The following is a 19,108-nucleotide window of genomic DNA, read 5'->3' on the forward strand; positions in this document are numbered from 1 at the left end:
TTGTTTTGAGTGGAGTCAGTACACAAAGCCCTGGACATCTTGTAAAGCGCTAGCAAATAGTTTGTGATAATAAGTGTAGTTACTATGCCGGAGAAACTGAAACTTGAAGCGGGTGGGGAGGAAACGTATATAAAAGGGGAAAAAAAAATCCACCTTTGCATTGTAGTCAGATTGGGGTTGGGTTCCTAGGCTTGTCTTTGTCGTCATCAATACCACCTCCACCCCCAAATCAAGCAGATACTGGAATCCCTACTTTTGAGAGAACTGCTGAGTCATCACAGCCTTGGGAAAATGCACATGTGTGGTTGAGAACAGAGGCCACCCCAGAGAGAGGTGGAGGGCTGTGTTGTGAAGGACAGCATCCATTTCCGTTTGGTCTTCCCTGTCCGTATTGCCAAATGGCTTGTCTCAGTGAAATGAGGGGCAAAGATGTCAAAACTGCATTTTGATGAAGAGCATTGTTGAAGGCAATAGAAGAAGACACATGGATTGAATAAAAGCTTCTGTCCTGGGACTATTATCTAAGTATCCTGCTCTCTGTGTTATTCTTATCAAGAGTTTCCTGTGACATTCTCATTTTATCATCTGGAAGGATTTCTTACCGCCAAGGGTTTGTCCAAACCACTGATGAGCTTCTTGGTGCTCTGGAGGTATCTGTTTATTTCTAATTTTTAGAGTCATTCTAAAGAGCCATGAGATTTCTTTTCCACAACCCTGGAGGTGGAAGAATATTCACACAAGACCAAAGATGGGGAGAGGAGACAAGGCCAGACATCAGAGGCCACATGCCAGGCTTCAGATGTGGCCCCAGCCCCCAGACATCACAAAGTCCCCAAACCATTGCCCTAATGACTCATAGTCGGTATCTTCATCAGGTTTTGTTTTGACACTTGAGTCTAAGATTTATAGCACCATGACCACAACATTGCTTGTGTTAAATTAGACACAATTTGCTAATAAAAATCAATGAAAATCAACTTAGATTCTCAAGAACTGCAAGTTTATATGAATCATTTGATGTGGGTTGTCTGGCTTTCCCTGTTACAGAAAATCCAGAAACTACAGAAAGGGGATAACTTCTCCCCCCTCCACTCCCCCACCCCGTTTCTCCACTGGTCCCATAACTCTTTGAGCTTTCTCTATGCTGGTCCATATCTTATTGTATTGCAATAACTTCTTTTCGTCTTTTTTTTTTTTTTTGGCTACTTTGTGGGATCTTAGTTTTCCAACCACAGATTAAACTCTGGGCTCGGCAATGAAAGCACAGAGTCCTAACCACTGGACCTCCAGGGAATTCCCAGTAATAACTTATTTTCATGTCAGTCACTCCACAAGCCGCTTGAGGCCAGGGATATGTCCCATTGTTCTGTGTGTCTGCTTCAGGTTCTGTATGACATGTGGCTCAGAGTACTCAGAGCTGGAGGGGTTTCTCCTCTCCTTGATGAGAAGAAAGAGCACAAATTTTGGAGTCAGTTAGGCCTTGATTCAAATATTTGCTGTCTCTAATCATTTTTATTTTTTATTTATTTGTTTGGCTGCGCCACGTCTCAGTCTGGCACCCAGTATCTTTCCTTGGGGTACATGGACCGTCTCATTGCGGCATGCAGGCTTAGTTGGGGCATGTGGGATCTTAGTTCCCCAACCAGGGATCGAACCCACGTACCCCTGCATTGCAAGGAGGATTCTTAACCACAGGACCACCAGGGAAGTCCCTGTGTTCGTTTTCTTTGTTGTCTAACAAATTACCATGAACTTATCTGCTTACACCATCCCGCGTGTGTTAGCTCACAGTCCTGCAGAAGGAAGACTTTATGGAAGAGTCCCTGAGGACTCAGCCAATTTACCTGCTTAGCGTCTTGCACAGCTGAAGTCAGGGTGTCAGCCAGGTGGGCTTTTTACCTGGAAGCTTTGGGAATAAATCACTTCCAAGTGTTTTCAGGTTATTCGTTGGCAGAATCTACTTCCTTGTAGCCTCAGATCTAAGGTTCCCTTCTTGCTGGACAGTGGGGGGCCACACTGTCCTCTCGAGGCCATCTTGTTCCTTCTATGTGGCCCCCTCCACCCTCAGAGTTTGAATGGGTCCTTTATATGCTTCGAGCATCTCGCTTCTCTTCGCTACCTTGAAACCTTGGAAAAGTCCAACTGAGAATCAGATAGGGCCCGGTAGTAAAGACCTGCACAGATCTTTGTTGCTGTTGTTGTTTGGTTGCTCAGTCCTGCCTGACTCTTTGCGACCCTATGGACTGTAGCCTGCCAGACTCCTTGTTCCATGGAATTTCCCAGGCAAGAATACCAGAGTGGGTTGCCATTTCCTTCTCCAAACACAGATCTTGGTGAGGGTTAATTCTTTGTAATCCTTTTCTTGGAAGCTAATTTTATTTGAATCCTATCTGGTCTGATTCATATGTAGCAAAATTGTAAAGAACCATCTTTATCTGAAGTACTTGTCATTCTCCAAATTTGTCATGATTCATCATTTTCCCGTCCAGAGGAATAAATAAAAAGAGACTACAGGGCAACATGCCCTCATCAGAACGTTTCTGGTTTTTTCCTTCTCTTCTCCCCAGCCCCCATCCCCAAGTTCTGGCATCTCGGCTTCAGCTGCTGTCTCTGGGATGCTGGGGGTGGGGGCCGGCGTTGGCTTCTGGCGTCCTCAGACAAGTGGTGCTGCGGGTCGGAGGCCGGCCCCAGCAGCTGGCCCCTGCCACTCAGCGGGAGGCTGGGCCTGGCCGCGAGGAGGATGACTCCTCACCCGCTTCTCTGCCTGTCTTGTGCCTCCCCAGGAGATCCTCCGCGAGCTCACGCTAGATGCCCTGCTGGACATGAACGAGGCCAAGGTGAAGGAGACGCTCCGGCGCTGCGGGGCCAGCGCCGAGGAGTGTGGTCGCCTGCAGTACGCCCTCACCTGCCTGCGGAAGGTGACAGGCCTGGGTAGGTAGGGCCAGTCCTGCCGGCCCCCTTGCCCTCCCCCTCGGCCTGGACGCTGCATTTCTCTGCCAGGCCTGGCCTGGTTCCTGGGGCACCAGGGCTTTTGCTGGGATGGATGAGGAGCTGGGTGGGGCCGGTGTGACCAGGGTCTCTGGGCCGGCTTGCAGTGGCTGGAGTCCACGCTCAGAAAGTGCGTGATGGACCCCACTCGAGGCAGAGGCCCCTGAGACAGAAGGCTCCCAGGTCCCACTGGTCTGGCCAGTGTGAAGCTTTAGCCATTGTTGCCAACCCCAGGCTGGGCGGGGCTGCATGACTTCCCTCTGTGGAACACAGAAGTGTTCCTACAGAGGTAGGTAGGGCTCCGTGACCCTTCCCTAGCTTCCTTCTCATCAGCCCCCTCCCCGCCCACCCTCTCCCTGCCTCCGATCCCCACCCGCCCCCTGCGTCTGCATCCCCATCTGGGCTGTGTGCTCAGAAGGCACGCGCTGGTGTGGGTTCAGCCTGAGCCAAGCATGCGGACAGAAACTGTACACAGTTCAGCTGTGAGTAAGGACATGGCTGCCCCAGGCGACGTGTGTAATCCTGGCATGATGAATAGTGTTCCTCAGGAACTTATTTGCAGGCTTTCTCAATCTTACCCTGGAAATAGCTTCAAATGCCCAGACTTACTGCTCCCATGACCACACAGATAAGCCTTTAAAATGAACCTAATGAATGGAATTAGCTCCATTTTTTAATTAGCTGAGCCTCATGTCTTATCTCCAGCTGCCTGAAGCTTAAGGAAGGCTCTGAGGTTTATATTCAGCTTGATTCCCCGCCCCCGCCCCCCCCAAGAGAAGATGGTGCTTAATTTCTTCCCTGGCCCCATTGTATCAAGTCTTCCTCTGAACACAGAGTCCAGAGTTTTAATTGATTTGGAAAACCTCAACACATCAGGCCTCTGGCAAGTGCCAGGAAGTAAACAGGACAAGGACATAGTTAGCATTCTTAGACTGAGCCCAGAGAGGGGAAGGGGCTTACCCAAGGACACACAGCAGTGGGTGGCAGAACTGTGACTCGAGCCTCAGCCCTTGCTGCCCAAGCATGTTTCATTGTCTTTTTTGTTTATATCAAGAGAAAAGATATTTCTGATGTGCTAAATAAACCCCTGGAGGTAAATTAGCGGCATGACTAATTTAGCCATTGCTGTCAGTCTCCTTCAGACACCGTCAAAAAGCTGGGAATCTGGGGGACCTTGTCGCTCCTTCCTCTTAATGCCTGTGTTGTAAGGAGTTGAGGAGGCTCTGGCCATTGGGTGGTGGTGACCTCTGTGTGTTAAGGCTGCTGTCTGTCCATCCTGAATGCCAGGGTCGGAAGATCACTAATTTACGAAGCACTTGTTATATGTTCCCTTTGTAGCTGGAGCATCAGAGGCTCTGGATGAGTTGTGTGAGATCCCACACCCGATACTCAGTCAAGCTGGACTTTGCTCTGTTTTCTTCCTTAGAAGATGCTTTTTCTATAGTGCCCCAGAGCAGGCCCTGGGCAGAGGGTCCTTTCCAGGTGCTCTTTCTCATTCCATCTTAGCTTGTGGTGCCCTCCATCTCCAAGAGGGACCTGCCACCCCCAAGTCCAGGGTGCAGGCAGGTGGATGGGCCTGCCCAGCAGTGGCCGCACTTCAAGTGTACCTGCTGGGGACTGGGTGGTACCTGTGATCGCCCTGTCTCAGGTCCTGCAGTCAGAATCTTCATGGTACCTGGCAGGCTAGTTACTTAACCTCAGTGTGCCTGAGTTTCCTTATGTGTAAAATGGGCATACTAACAAGACTTCCTCTCATGGAACTGTTGGAAGATTAAATGAGTTAATTAAGTTCATCTACTTAGTCTAGAGCCTGGCACATATTAGTATGTATTTTTCAGTATTAGGCCTGTGGGGTGATGGCAAATGTTGACATCTCTGGTCTTAAGAAAGGTGATGAAGGATATTTCTTTATGCCTGTGGCTGGTGAACAGGGGAGGATCATGCTTGCTGATTCTTCCTATCCGTCTTCCATAGCAGACATCACTAATCAATCCCCAAGCTCTTCCTACTTAGTGACTCCAGAGTCACTGTCAAGCAGCCACTGCCAACTGACTGGTGTCCGCATGCAAAACCAGAGCCATTTGCCACCCCTGAGCTGGCTAAACTAATGGTGACTAAATAGACAATTTGAAGAATTGGGGGCTTGTTTCCTTGGGTGGCAGACTTGCGCATAGATCCATGGAACTCATTCTTTCATTCCCTCAACAAGAGCGGTATTTAAGTTCAAGTGTAGATCTTGGCCATGTCTTCCCAGGTGGCTCAGTGGTAAAGAATCTGCCTGCCTATGCAGGAGACCTGAGTTCAAGCCCTGGCTCGGGAAGTTCTCCTGGAGGAGGAAATGGCAACCCACTCCATTATTCTTGCCTGGGAAATCCCATAGACGGAGGAGCCTGGCAGGCTTTAGTCCATAGGGTTGCAAAGAGTCGGGTGCAACTGAACATGTGTGCATGCATAGGTCTTGGCCACAGTTCTAAAGGAGCGAGCATAAGGAATATACAGACTAACTCATCCAAGTTGATTCATGAATAGAAAGTCACCATGTAGTAAGGTAGAAAGAAGGGCATTTGATGAGAGGATGGAATAGACAAACTCTAAGAATTGGGAAGGTTACTATCACTCCACCCTCCCTAATAGATGGCTCTGTGGGCTGGGCTTTATCACCTTTGATGATAGAGAGCTCATTAACTCACAAGGCTGTGTCGTTACAGGTTATTCAGAATTGGTAGCTTTGTGGGAGGAGGTCCAGGGCTGTGGTTGAGATCAAGGGCTCAGTTCCCATCTCACTGCTTACTTTGCTATGTGAACTTGGCAGTATACATGGCCTCTCTGAATCTCATCAACCTCACCTTGCTGGGCAGATTGAGGGAGACAGGGTTCAACACGCAAAGTCGAAGAATTACAGGGTGAAAGTTCATTTTGTCTTGAGTCAAAATCTCCCCTCCTGTGCTTTCCACTCATTGATAAATATGAGGAGGGAGGTGTCCTCTTCCCACGACAAGGTCTCTGTAGACTGGCATCCTTTCTCCGTGCCTCCACCCCTTCAGTGTCTCGCCGTCTCCTGTAAGGTCAAGCCTCAAGCCCTTGGCAAGACATTCAAGGCCCCTCTGGAGGTTGTCCCCAGTGGACCAACCCTCCAGCTTCATCTCTCACCTCTCCCTGGCTTGTCCTGACTTCTCAAGGCACCTGGGACTCTGTGTGGCTGCAGCAAGATGCCCTGTGCTCTCCGCATGTGCTGTCCTCTCTGCTGGGTACACCTTCCCCAGTTCTCCCTCAGCGGGCCCAGCCCAGGTGCCATCTCCTCTAGAAAGCTCCCTGACCCTCAGGCTCTTTATGATCCTCCTCCTCTGTACCCCCTCAGTCTCCATGCGTCTCTGTGTCAGCATGCAGCACACCGAACTGAGTGTCCATCACTCTCACTGGACTCATCATGCATCCCAGACGTGCCTTTTTATACCCTGACATCCGGCATTCAGTGAATGCTCGCATGAATGGACAGACATGTCATTGATTTGGAGCCCTCAGAGCCCCAAGGCCTCGGGAGCCTCAGACAGAGGGTCGCCATGGCAGCAGCCAAAGTCACTCATAGGCTTCTCTCAAAAGGAAGTGGCTGTTGATCTCTTTCTAGCTGGGTCTTTCTTCTAGCAACTTCCCAGGGCAGTTTGCTTTCAGAAGGTCCGTGCAGCCCCTTTTCCTGTTGATTGAATTTTCTCAGAGGAGAGTTATCCCTTTACAGCCTAATTCTTAAAAACAAACAAACATATGCACCTTTATTTTTTATTTGTTTACTTTTGGCCACCCCTAGTGGCATATGGGATCTTAGTTCCCCGACCAGGGATCAAAGCCATACCCCCTGCAATGGAAGCATGGAGTCCTAACTTCTGGACCACCAGGGAAGTCCCTACATAGCCTAACTCGTAGAGACCACCCACCACTTCCCTCTCTGAGATCACTCACTTTGGGGGCTGGTTTCCCTACCTGCCAGTGGGAACCCTGCCCTATTCCTCTCTGGGTCCCATTTTCTTTTCTGTATGTCGAGGATAGTAGTATCTGCACTGGAGTCCTGACAGTCAGCTGGATAGCGTGTGTGCTCGAGTGGCCTTTATAAAATAGGTGACGGCTGGCAGCTGGAGCCTCCGTTGAGGGACTGTGCTTCTTGGCTGGTCCCTGGCCACCTCACCTGTGACTCCCTCTGGCCGCAGCCACCTGTGACTCGACTCTTTGGCCCACAGGCGGGGAGCACAAAGAGGACTCAGGCTGGAGTTCGTCTGATGCCCGGCGGGAAAGTGGCTCCGGGCCTCCCGCAGACACCCTTTCGCCAGCCAGCCTGCCCTGGCCTCCGGGGAGCTCCCAGCTGGGCAGACTGGGCAGCAGTGCCCAGGGCCCACGCTCCATCTCCGTGTCCGCTCTGCCCGCCTCGGACTCCCCAAACCCCGGCCCCGGTGAGGGCCTGTCGGACCCCTTTATCTCCCTGCACGCCAGTGGCCGGTTGACCCCCCGTGCCCTGCCCAGCTTCATCACCCCGCCAACCACGCCCCAGCTCCGACGGCACACCAAGCTGAAGCCGCCCAGGACGCCGCCCCCGCCCAGCCGCAAGGTCTTCCAGCTGCTGCCCAGCTTCCCCACGCTCACCCGGAGCAAGTCCCACGAGTCTCAGCTGGGGAACCGCATTGACGAGGTCTCCCCGATGAGGTAAGTGTCCTTACCAGCCAGGTGCCGAATTTGCCACCTACTGAAAGTTCTGACTACAGTTTTCTCGCTGTGAAGGTAATATAGGCTCAATATTTAAAGGATAACATTGGCCAACATAGAAACTACAACGTAAAAAGTGAAAGATGCCCCCATCTCTCAGTCCGCTACCCAGACTACCTGAACTGTTTGGGCTGAATTCTATTAGATTTCTTTTTGTGTACACACACACAGACACATCAGAATAGACTGGGTTATGGTGCAATAACAAATACCCCCAGACCTCTGGATCTTCAAATAACCAAAGATTTATTTCTTGCTCATGCTACTTGTCCATCACAGGTCAACCTCCAGACCTGGCCAGATTCCAGGCCAGAACATTGTCTAGAACATCCCCCTGTGGCAGAGACAAAAAAAAAAAAAAAGCCAAAACTTTAGATGGTACAACTGAGCAATAATACCTTAACAGTTTGGGCTGAATTCTATTAGATATCTTTTTATGTACACACACACACACAGACACGAAGTGATACTATGTATTAGTCAGAATAGACTGGGTTATGCTGCAATAACAAATACCCCCAGGTCTCTGGGTCTTCAAATAACCAGAGATTTATTTCTGGCTCATGCCATCTGTCCATTACCAGTCAGCCTCATTCCAGACTCAAGGCCAGAACATTGTCTAGAACATCCCACTGTAGCAGAGGGAAAAAAATACTTTACTTGTTACAACTGAGCAATTAAATGCTCTTTCCCATAAGTTCTACACACCATTTATGCCCCTACCCAAATAAAAGAATCAAGAAATGTCATCCTCCTATATGCCCAGAAGGGGGAACTAGAATATCTTGCTGAGACTGCTAATGATTATCAAATACTATGTACTCTATGCTATAACCTATATTTTCAACTAACTTTTATTTCTGGGAACTAAATACCAGTTCATCTTGAACTACCTTACTCTCTTATTTATTTATAAAAAAATTTATCTATGTATTTTATTTTATGGCCACAGCATGTGTGATCTTAGTTCCCTGCCCACGGTTCGGATCCAGGCCCCTTGCATTGAAAGTGCAGTGTCTTAACCACTGGGCCACTAAGGAAGTCCCTTGATCTATGTATTTTAAATAGTTAGTGACAGTCACATGGTCCAGTATTGCTCACATAGAACTTTGTAGAGGTTAAAGTTGTCCCCTACCATTTCTCCTTTCCTTTCAGGAACAAACCAGGTTATCAGTTTTGTATATATCTATAATTATTCAAGCTATCTCATCTTTCAAACTTTTTAAAGCCTCTTGCCAGGGTATAGTTTAATTCCTCTCCTCTTGATGGATATTTAGGTCTTTGTCCTTCTCTTTTATAAATATCGCCCTTGTTTATATACCCTTGTGGAAGGGAAGGGGGAGTTTTCCTTGGGTGCCTCTTACCTTCTTGTGCTTCTGAGGGTTGGGAACGCGGCCTTGCTCCTGACATGGTTGTTTTGGGTTTCAGGTGGGCTTGTTCCCCATCCCAGGGCTTGGGTCCCTTGTGGGATGGGCCTTGGACAACTCTGATGGTTCTGAGTGTGTGTCACCCAAGGAGAGAAATCTACCTGTGACCTACCTGCCACTCCCGATCAGACTGTCCTGCTGGGGCCTGAGGCCTTCCTCCTCCCCGACCCCCAGAAGGGGCTGAGCCTTCCATCCGCCCCTGGATCTTCTTCTATCTGAAGCACAGTGATAACAACCATGTGGACACATGGATGTGGGTCATTCAGAGGGCATCTCAGTGGGCAAAACCCAGTGCCTCTCCTTCTCATTTTTTTTTCCCCTGAAAAGAGTGTTAGGGGGGCTCTGGGTGGAGAACAGAGTCTCGGGCAGATGACACCACTTCCTTGGGTCCCACTGCTGGTGAGCTGGGCCTTGCACCCTGGGATTCTGAGTCAGGTCTCCACAAAGACCAAAGCTGGCACCGACATGAGTACTCAGACCACCCTGCTGCCCTCGATGAGCCCTGAGGCTGGACTGAGTGCCCTGGGCTCCCAGCTGTCTTCGTCCCTGGGACAGCGGCACCCCCAGGAGATGTCGCTCAGGCCCTACTTGGGGGCCGCCTCTCTGCTCTTACAATGGTCCTCCTCGCCTCCTGCCCCAGCCACTTCTCCGGCTCTCTGAGCCGCCCTCCTGCTTGGTCTGAGCAAGCAGGGATTTGGGCAGGGCTCCTTCACGTACAGGCATGTGATCTTGGGAGATTGTGAGCCTGTTTCCTCAGCTGTGAAAAGGAATGAACTCGAATTACCATGCAGGTAACTGGTGAGGGCTAGGAAATCTCATGTATTAAAGTACAGTGTATGGCTCCATTGTCCAGTGAGGAGTTGGGAGGGGGCCACCTCTAGCCCTTGTCGTTGAGGGAGGTCCCCAGTCACTCAGCCAGCCCGTCCCCACACAGGGGCTCAAAGTCCTCATCCAAGCACTGTATCCGCTCCTGCCCAAGGACTGATGTGCCGGGGGACACCAGGCCAGCACGGTGACATAATCCCGCTTTCTCTCTTTTTTGTCTCCTCCAGGTTTGGTAAGAGTGATTCATTTTCATCCCCTCTGCCACCCAGGAGTCCTGTTTCTGTTGCTGTCCCCATCGGGGGTGGATTTCTTCGACCCTCTCTTTTCCCCTGGCCTTTCTGTGGTCCAGAAGCAGAGATGCTGGGCTGCACCTCAGGAAGTAGCTCTTAGGACAGGGAACCTTCAGATGACGAGGTGGTTCAGCCCAGCCTGCAGCTGCCCTGAGAAGCAGGCACCATGAGAATGTCACCGTCTGTGGGCCCCACTTGCACCTTGCTACCCTTACAGGTGACCTCTGGCAGGAGTTGTTTACCTGCTGGGCTGCCGTGGTGATGCCATGCTGCAGGGAGAGAGATTCCTTATGTTCAGTGTAGATGGACGGTAGCCATCTGCAAAGTCCAGCTGACCTCTTGGGGCCCTCCACCCTGTTCAGGAGAGGGATATCCCTGGAGGCAGGAATGTGATCATCTCTGAATGAGGCCTGAGAGATCAGAGGGTGTGGATGTCCCCTTGGAGGGGGTGGTAAGGATGCCCAGGCAAGCTCTGAGTCCCTTTTCCACATCTGGGTTGAGAGCTGATTCTTGTACGTGGCTGTGCTCCGGGGCATCTCTCTCCAGAGTCAAAGCAGAGGGAAACAGCCTCTGGGGTCTGCTTTTAATTGTCTCTGTGGAGATGCAGAGGCATCTGATTTTGCCTGAGCAAAATAGCAGCTTGTTTTTGTACTATTCTATACTGGGTAAATAGAGTGAAGAGGCTGTCAGCAGGGTCTGAGAGATGTGGAGTGGGGTAACCGACAGTGACTTTGCCAAAATGGATCTGACTGCAGGACCTCCAGGGAGGTATAGGGCAAGGAAGGAGGGAGACTGCCCTTCCCTGTCCCCAGGGCACAGGCAGAAACTCCCAGAACCCCTCACAGAGCCTTGGAGGAGAATCCAGCATCTGCATCCCTGGATATCCATCTTCCCAGTTGCTATAGTGACTCAGGGACCACAACAGTGAGGCTGCTTCCCCAGTTTGCCTGGAAGGTGAGAGGAGGCCTTTAGGACCAGTGTTTCACCTCCATCAGGGACAGCATCATCTCATATCTTTCCTATCCCAGGCCTGTGGCAGATATTAGTAATCAATTGTAGTTTGTCTTCATGATCAGAGACAGCTTCATCTCACCTCTGTCCTGTCCCAGGCCTGTGGCAGAGGTTACTAATCAATTGTAGGTTGTCTTCAGATCAGGGAGCATCTCATCTCACCCTGTCCTAGCCTAGGCCTGTGGCAGACATTACTAATCAATCACAGATCATCTTCAGAGATAGATGGTTAAAATCTCATTTTCCCACTGTCTGTTTCTCCTAGTCTGGCAGCCTAAACCCTTTTAGATCCATATGATTTCATGGACTTGGCTACTGACTCGGGTGGGGTGCCTCCTCCCACAAGGGAGTTGGGAGGAGTCAGCCCCATGGCAGATGTGCTGGAGAGATTGTGAGTTCAACCATCAGCAGGTGGCAGAGGTCCCCATCAAACTCCCCTTGTTGTAGGAGGAAAGTCAGTACCTCCATCATGCCCTTCTCCTGTGGTTGGGTATCTGGTACATGGTTTTAAGTGAACCACCACTTACTGAGCACCAGCTGTGTGCCAGGCCAGCATGGGGTGGAGGGCTGACTCAGAGGATGTGAGGTGGTCACAGATCCCTAGAGCACTGTGTTCCCGACCTTTCTGAGTCACAGATTTCTTTGATACTTAGACAAAAATCTAGACCTTCTTTCTAAGGAAAATTCTGCATCAACCATCTCCAACCTTTTTGATACAGCTTCCAGTTTCCTGGAAGACAATTTTACCATGGACGGTGGTGGCATGGGGGTGGGCAGGGGAATGGTTCAGGCGGTGATAATGTGAGCAATGGGGAGCAGCAGATGAAGCTTCGCTGTCTCATCTGTCACTCACCTTCTGCTGTGTGGCCTGGTTTCTAACAGGTCATGGATCAGTACCAGTCCACAGCCCAGGGATTGGGGACCCCTGCCCTACATCATCTGCTTACCAGTCCAGAAGAGTCCCAGACCCCCTGCAGCACATCCATGGGCTCCTTTGAGAAACCCTGATCTAAGAGGAGATAGGCAGTATTGAGTATGGGCAGAAGCTGGGGTGGGGAGGAGTGGGGGTCTCTCTGGTGAAGGAGGGGAGAGGGAGTTAGACATATGAGGTGACAGTGGATGACAGATTGCTTCCAGCTGCTCTTCTACTGCCCAACCTACTATACCACCAACCCCAGGGATGCCCATTCAAATAAGGAAGCCAGGGCTGGAGAGAGAGGCCAGGGTGCCCTCTTGGAAAGCATGCAAAGCTCATGGCCTAAGACTCCCCCAAGGCTCAGACTGAGTACTTGGCTGGGGCTGGACCACACGGGACCGTGTGAAGCTTCACCTTGTCTTTTCTCTACCTGCTGGGATCCAGCAGTGGTGGCTCTCAGAGCAAAATGCCCAGGGTGCTTCTGCCTGGAGAGCTGGGTGTGCTGTATGGCCGCCAGCCTCACCACCTCCGCCAAGGGTCAGGTAACTTCTACCTGAATTGGTGCCTTGTGGGTGCCTCCACGAGGAAGTGCCGGAGATGGGGGGAGTTGAACTGCTGTCCTCACCTTGGCATTGCCTTCTGCCTCACAAACCTGTCTTCCTCCAAAGCTAGAAATCTCCCAGGGGCTGTTTCTGAACTGTCTGCAGAGGCTAGGTGGTAGCATCTGTTGGGGGGTGGGGGTAACCACACTGGCCCTTTTTTGGTCTCGCCTGGCCATCCCTGTCTTGATTAGAGGCAGGTTCAGGAAAATGGCCCTCGGCCATGTGGTTGATTTTGCCCCGCCCACCCCCCCAACCATGTGGTTGGTCTCCACCCCCACCCCCACCCCCCAGTCTGTGATCTCTGAGACGGCAGGTCCCAGGTACACACTGTCCAGGTAGGAAGGACCCCCTCAGCCTGCTGACCTGGCCTCTTTCCCCGCAGATCTCCCTCACGGATCCCCGCAGATGGTACGAAGGGACATCGGGCTCTCCGTGACACACAGGTAGGCCTGGCTGGGCTGGGGTGGGGAGGGGGCACAGAGCTGGTCGGGGACCTGTATAAGCTGAGCCCTGCTCGGGGGTCACTCTGCACCACTGGAGCTCTGTCCTGACCCTGTCTCTCAGGGCTCTTTGTGGGTCTGTCTGTCCATTCCTCTGTGGACATGGCATCCGCCTGGGGCCCCTGCCTGTCACCAGCAGCGCTTTTGGACTCGCTGGCCCTCCCCTGCCCCTCCTCGAGTCTCCTCCTCCATCTTCTGAGGGAAAACACAGGTCCCAGGAGAAACAGGGATCTGAGAGCATCCCCCTGGGTCCGGCATGACATCACCTGCATGGACGTAACTGGCCACACATCAGAGCCCCGTGGAGCTTGATGAAACACCAGGCTCCATCTATAAGCTTCTTGGCTTGCCAGTCAGGATTCTCGCAACTTCTGGGGACTGGTGCTTATGCAGCTGGTGTGGCTGGTGAGGGCCCATGACATGGACCGCCCAGAGGCCTTAGCCTCAACACTCGTGAGGCTGGCGTGTGCTGCCAACAGCAGGTCTCAGCAGCATCTTGTCCCCCCACCGACGGCGAGCAGGGCAATCCTTTGGGATCCCTGTCCTCTGGCCGCCCCATTAAACAAGTTGTGAACATGGCCGGGCACGCTCGTCGAGAGCCTTGCAACTTGCCAGGGCCTTTGGTTTCCCCCGGAGTGTCTGTGCTGCACTCTGGCCTGTGCGGAAGGCCAGCCCCGAATCCTCGCCCCGTGAGACAGGCTTGGCTCGGAGGGGTTGAGTAGTTTGTCTGAGGTCTCACGGCCACTGAGACACTCTTGAAACCGCTGGCTGGCGCCCAGGCACTTCCGTCCCAAGCCTTGGCAGGGCCCGGATGCCCGTCCCCAAGAGCCCCTGGGAGGAGAGTCCCTGGCACCAGGAGAAGCCGTCTGAGTGAAGGTCCCTCAAGCACACCCAGTGCCATCTTCCCTGCCAGGATCCCCTCCCAGCCTCAGTTTCCCTCTCTGTGATTGGGACTTGCTGCCAGTCCTGTCGGGAGGATAAAAGGGGGTGACGTGCCTGTGAGCCTCATGCACCCAGTGCTGGGAAGCACTTGGTGGTTAACCCCCGGCTCTGGCCCGAGACAGGCTGACTTAGGTAAGGGACACCAGGATCAGCAGGTTGCTCTGTTTCATTTCTGTCTTGGCCGCACCTGGTCTCACAGAGGATTTGATGCCGGGCCAACTGGACCCCATGCAGCAGCATCCATCCTGTCTGGCTTCGCCAGGTGGTCCTGTTTCCCCAGGCTCTGGGCTTGGATATGGGACATCATGGTCACACTCTCTTGGATTTTTAAATTCATGATCCGAGCCTCTCTCTGCAAGAAGTTCTGAAACATTTTGGTCTAATCATAGGGGAAAAAAATATTTTATAATGCTTACCCCACACCCCCAAGTCTCCCTAGCGCCTGCCCCTTCTCTGGCTGAGCCCCCAACTCTCATTTCAACCTGTTTTCGGGATTTTCTAGTGGAGGCCATCTCGAGTACCACTGAGCTGCTCCCCAAACCCCATGTTAACAGGAGATTAAAGGCCAGAGAGACTGTGTGGATCCCAGAGAGGCTGGATCAGAGCTCCTTAAAAGGCATTCCAGGGACTTCCCTTGTGGTCCAGTGGCTAAGAATCTACCTTGCAATGCAGCGGACCTGGGTTCGATCCCTGGTTGGGGAACTGAGACCCCACATTCCATGGGGCAACTAGGCCTGAAACTACTAAAGCCACTGTAGAGAGTCTGTGCTGCAACTAAAGATCCGAATGATGCAACGAAGACCCGACACAACCAAATAAATGAATGAATGAATATTAAACAAAAACGTCATTCCAAGGGGGTGGGTGCCTTTCTCCTAGGCCTGGAGGCTCCCATCTTGGCTAGGAGTTCACACCCACAGTCCAGGCTCTGCACGTTACACGGCACACGTGATTCTCCTCAAGCCCTGTGAGGGGAGAGTGTTGGCCTCTTTTGCAAAGACTTGGACCCATCCCACAGCCAGCAGTTGGCAGGATTCAAACCCGGTGTGGTCTGACCGCAAAGCCCAGGCTCTTTCCCTCCTTTTCCGTCCCGGTGGTCTCTCTTACAGAGCTGTGCTCTGAGTTCAGAGACCTGGGGTCTGCCCCCGCTGCACAGCACCCCACCTGTGTGACCTTGGGAAAGTCACCTAACCTCTCTGAGCTGGGTTGCTTGCCTGTGTCCTCAGAATCCCTGACCTGCCTAACTCCCTGGGGTGGTCACTCCCAGGAGTGAGCTAATGTTTATGGATGCATCACAAACTGTTCCCCAAGTCCTGTTGCTATTTGTTCTGTCGTTACTATGATATCCTATGCTTTTAAAAATCTAGTCCTCCAAAACTGTGAGTTCTTTCTGCCCTTAGGCTCCCCATCCTGTGAACAGACCTTGGACTTTTTTTTCTGGGAGACAACCACCCACTCCATCCCCATTCTTCTTTTCAGTGTATCTTTTGTGGATTGTTAAAAAATTTAGTTTGGATTGAAATGCATGTATAATTCAAACCTCCAGAGGATGTATATTTATGAGAAAAGTCCCCTCCCGCTGCTGTCATCAGCCTCCCAACCCCCCCGCCCCGCCCCCATAGGCAGATCTTGGCAGTCTTCTATGTGTCCACCCGGAGATATTTTTGTACAATCAAATACATATGTAAATTCTTCTGCCTCCTTTTTTATTTTCACAAAAATATTGCATATATTATACACACTGTTCTCTACTTTGCTTTTTTCTTTTTAAAATTGAGGCGTAATTTATATGGAGCTAAGTACACAAATCCTTAACATATGTATACACCCACGTATACCACCCATATGAAGATTCAGAATATCCCCACCCCAGAAAGCTCTCTTTGGCTCTTCTTAGTCCATAGTGCTACCATCCAGAGATGCTATTCCCTTCTGTCATCATAGATTAGATTTTCCTGTACTTGAACTTCAAATAAATGGAGTCATGTAGCATTGGACCTTCCTTTTTTCACTGACATTGTAATTTAGTGATCACTCCCCATTTGCATAAAAAGAGCTTCCTTACTTTATTTTCCGACTGCTTGGTGCTCAGTTGTGTGCATGGACCGTACATCATATAGTCAGTCACCTGTACACCTAAACAACATAGCCCATTTCTAGTCTCTTCTGCCACAAACATGCTGCAGTGAGTAACCTTGTCAGTACATCATTTGACACCCGTGGGAGTATCTGTTGGATGAATTCCTGGGACTGGAATTGCTCCATGGATGCGCTTGTAATTTTGATTGCTTTTGCCAATTTGCCTGCCAGAGAGCTGGCATCGGTGACCACACCAGCTTTGGCAATGAAGACTTTGTGGCCGAGAAATCTGAATGCCTGGGGAAAGCAGTGGCCCTGGGTGTCCCTGCCCTCCACTTGAGAGGGCGCCCGGGTGTCTGGGGTGGAACCGATTCTCCTGGTTTCCCTGTGGTCCCCTGTGGGGACCCTTCTCCATCCTGGCCTCTCTGAGCATTTGCATGTGTCCACCCCCTGCAGGTTCTCCACCAAGTCCTGGCTGTCGCAGGTCTGCCACGTGTGCCAGAAGAGCATGATGTTTGGAGTGAAGTGCAAGCATTGCAGGTGATGGGCGGAGGGTGGCAGAGGTGGGAGAGGGGGCACAAACTCCATACTTCCAGTTCAGTAAATCTTGCTACTTGGTTCTTGGCCTCAGGTCAAATCAGAGTTCAAAGGAACTCACTTGAGAGTTCCAAAACCTATTCCTAATCTCAGCACATCAGGGAGTGATCAGCCCTCTCTTGGAAGAATAAGGAAGCATCAGGCAACGCATTGTTAGAAGAAGGGACTATTTGAGGTGGGCTTTGAAGGATGAATAGAAGTTTGCCAGCTGGACTAAGGAGGAAAGAGAATTCCGGGTCAAGAAAGCACCTTGTGTAAAGGCAGAGAGGAATGGCAGAACTTTTCTGGAAACTGAAAGGAGTTCTGAAGTTTAAGGTTAGCACATAAGGAATCGGGAAATGGGGCCAGGGAGTGGTAAATACAGAGAAGTGGCTTATGATATTTAGAGAAGAGAATGAGGAAAGAATGTAGATTCTATATAAATTCAATCCTTTTCCTACTGTTGAGGTTTCTGGTGGGAAAGAAGGGCAAGGATAGTGAACAGTAGGGTGAGCAGAGTCTGCTCCTTGCTATCGAGGATGGACCTGAAGCCTGTTGCCAGTCCACTTTACCCTTGCATTGCTGTGTGACCTGAAGCAAGGTGCTTGCCCTTTCTGAGCCTCATTTTTGTCTTCCAGGTCTCTCTCTGCAATCAGGATTACTCGAAAAATCTGAGCTAGAGTGTGTAGTAAAAGCATCTGGGCTCCCGCCAGACTGTAGGTGATAGGTCTCCTGTGTGTCTGTTGGATAAATTGCGGTTAGGACAGAACCACAGGAAAACGCAAAGGAGATGTCAGACCTTTCTCACCAGTCTAGGTGTTTGGTGGCTCCCAGCCATCTGGCTTTAAATCAGGGGCCTCCAGCTCCTGTTCAAGTAATGCCTTTCATGCAGAGAGCACAGGGTAACCTCTGAACCCCAGGCTGTCCTGTAGTTGCAGTGTGAGGTTGGAGGACCCCAGCTGTCAGCCCATTTGATCAATGAGAACCCTGAGAGGGTTCAGCAGGCAGAACCAAACCACGAATCCCAATCCAGCTCTTTCCATTCCCTTCGCTCTGATCCTCAGACAGTGTGGCCTATGCAGGAAGGTAGCAGGAGGGGCCTCCCCGGGATCCTTGGATAATGGAAATATTTTCCTTCTAATTCATCTCTTTGAAGTTCAGATTTGTCCCAAGCTTTGCGAATGTGGGTAGAGGGTCTCCTTTTGTTTAGAAAGGAGAAATAGATGTATGACCTACAGCAAGTTAAAATGGGTGAAATCAAACTTGTTTGCACCTAGATGGGTGGCTTGGGGTGGGATGTAGGAGGGAGACTCAAGAGGGAGGGGAACATCTGTATACCTATGCTTGATTCATGTTCATGTGTGGCAGAAACCAACGCAGCATTGTAAAGCAATTATCCTCCAATTAAAAAAAACAAGAACAACCCTGCTTTGCTGTGACGATGAGGCAGATGACAGCAGGAAAATGGCAGTGCTTAATGGATACTAGCTGCTAGTACTATTAACACAAGATGCTCTCCACTCTAAAGCTAATGTTTGTTGAGACATTTGTGGGAATCAAGGCAGTCAGGGTTGAGTGTTGTACAGAACTGCCAGGCAGTGCCTCTGAACCCCTGTGTGTGTCCTGGGGCCCCGCGTGGTGCCTCCGAGCGCTGACCCTGCCTTCTCCACCAGGTTGAAGTGTCATAACAAGTGTACAAAAGAAGCCCCTGCCTGTAGAATATCCTTCCTTCCACGTGAGTGTCCTGCCCTTCTCCCCTCACCTTCGGGATTTGGGGTGCATCTTTCTTGATCCTGTTCCCTGCTGATGGTTTAATCCCCCCCACCCCTTTTAAACAGTACCCAAGCTTCGGAGGACAGAATCCGTGCCCTCGGACATCAACAATCCGGTGGACAGAGCCGCTGAACCCCACTTTGGAACCCTCCCCAAAGCACTGACAAAGAAGGTGGGAGACATATCAGGAGAACTCTCACCAGGGTTCCTTTCTGTGACACACGCCGAGGGTGGCGGTCCCGTAGGGAAGTGTGATGCTGCAACCCGGTTGCATGGCCAGAGGGTAGCCTGCGGGGATCTCATGTTTAGCGAGTGCGTAGGTTTCACATTTGTGTGCAAATCATTGTTATGTGACAATCACCCCCGCCCCCCCCCCCCCCCCCCCCCGTTTTTTAATTAATTGATTTTTGGCCGCACCGGGTCTTCGTTG

General features: G+C 51.1%; 1 protein-coding gene and 1 non-coding gene across 7 annotated transcripts in view; both read left to right on the top strand.

Annotated features, from left to right (window-relative positions):
• KSR1 (kinase suppressor of ras 1) overlaps positions 1-19,108 on the top strand; it is a 162,348-nt gene that overhangs the window by 114,948 nt on the left and 28,292 nt on the right. For 3 of the 6 annotated variants that reach the window (XM_061142874.1, XM_061142873.1, XM_061142875.1), the window contains exons 3-9: positions 2,784-2,931; positions 7,218-7,677; positions 10,217-10,221; positions 13,191-13,251; positions 16,786-16,869; positions 18,579-18,640; positions 18,744-18,850. In XM_061142874.1, the coding sequence (XP_060998857.1) occupies positions 2,784-2,931; positions 7,218-7,677; positions 10,217-10,221; positions 13,191-13,251; positions 16,786-16,869; positions 18,579-18,640; positions 18,744-18,850 (927 nt within the window). Of the gene's footprint in view, positions 1-2,783; positions 2,932-7,217; positions 7,678-10,216; positions 10,222-10,463; positions 10,497-13,190; positions 13,252-16,785; positions 16,870-18,578; positions 18,641-18,743; positions 18,851-19,108 lie in introns of those variants that run through there. The other 3 variants (XM_061142869.1, XM_061142872.1, XM_061142871.1) reach the window with 3 other exon arrangements.
• Positions 4,008-4,136, top strand: LOC133058170 (small nucleolar RNA SNORA19). Its single transcript, XR_009693278.1, has one exon. It is a non-coding gene; the product is annotated as a small nucleolar RNA SNORA19 (small nucleolar RNA).

This window comes from Dama dama, chromosome 5 (genome assembly GCF_033118175.1).
Source record: "Dama dama isolate Ldn47 chromosome 5, ASM3311817v1, whole genome shotgun sequence".
In the NCBI taxonomy this organism is placed as follows: domain Eukaryota; kingdom Metazoa; phylum Chordata; class Mammalia; order Artiodactyla; family Cervidae; genus Dama; species Dama dama.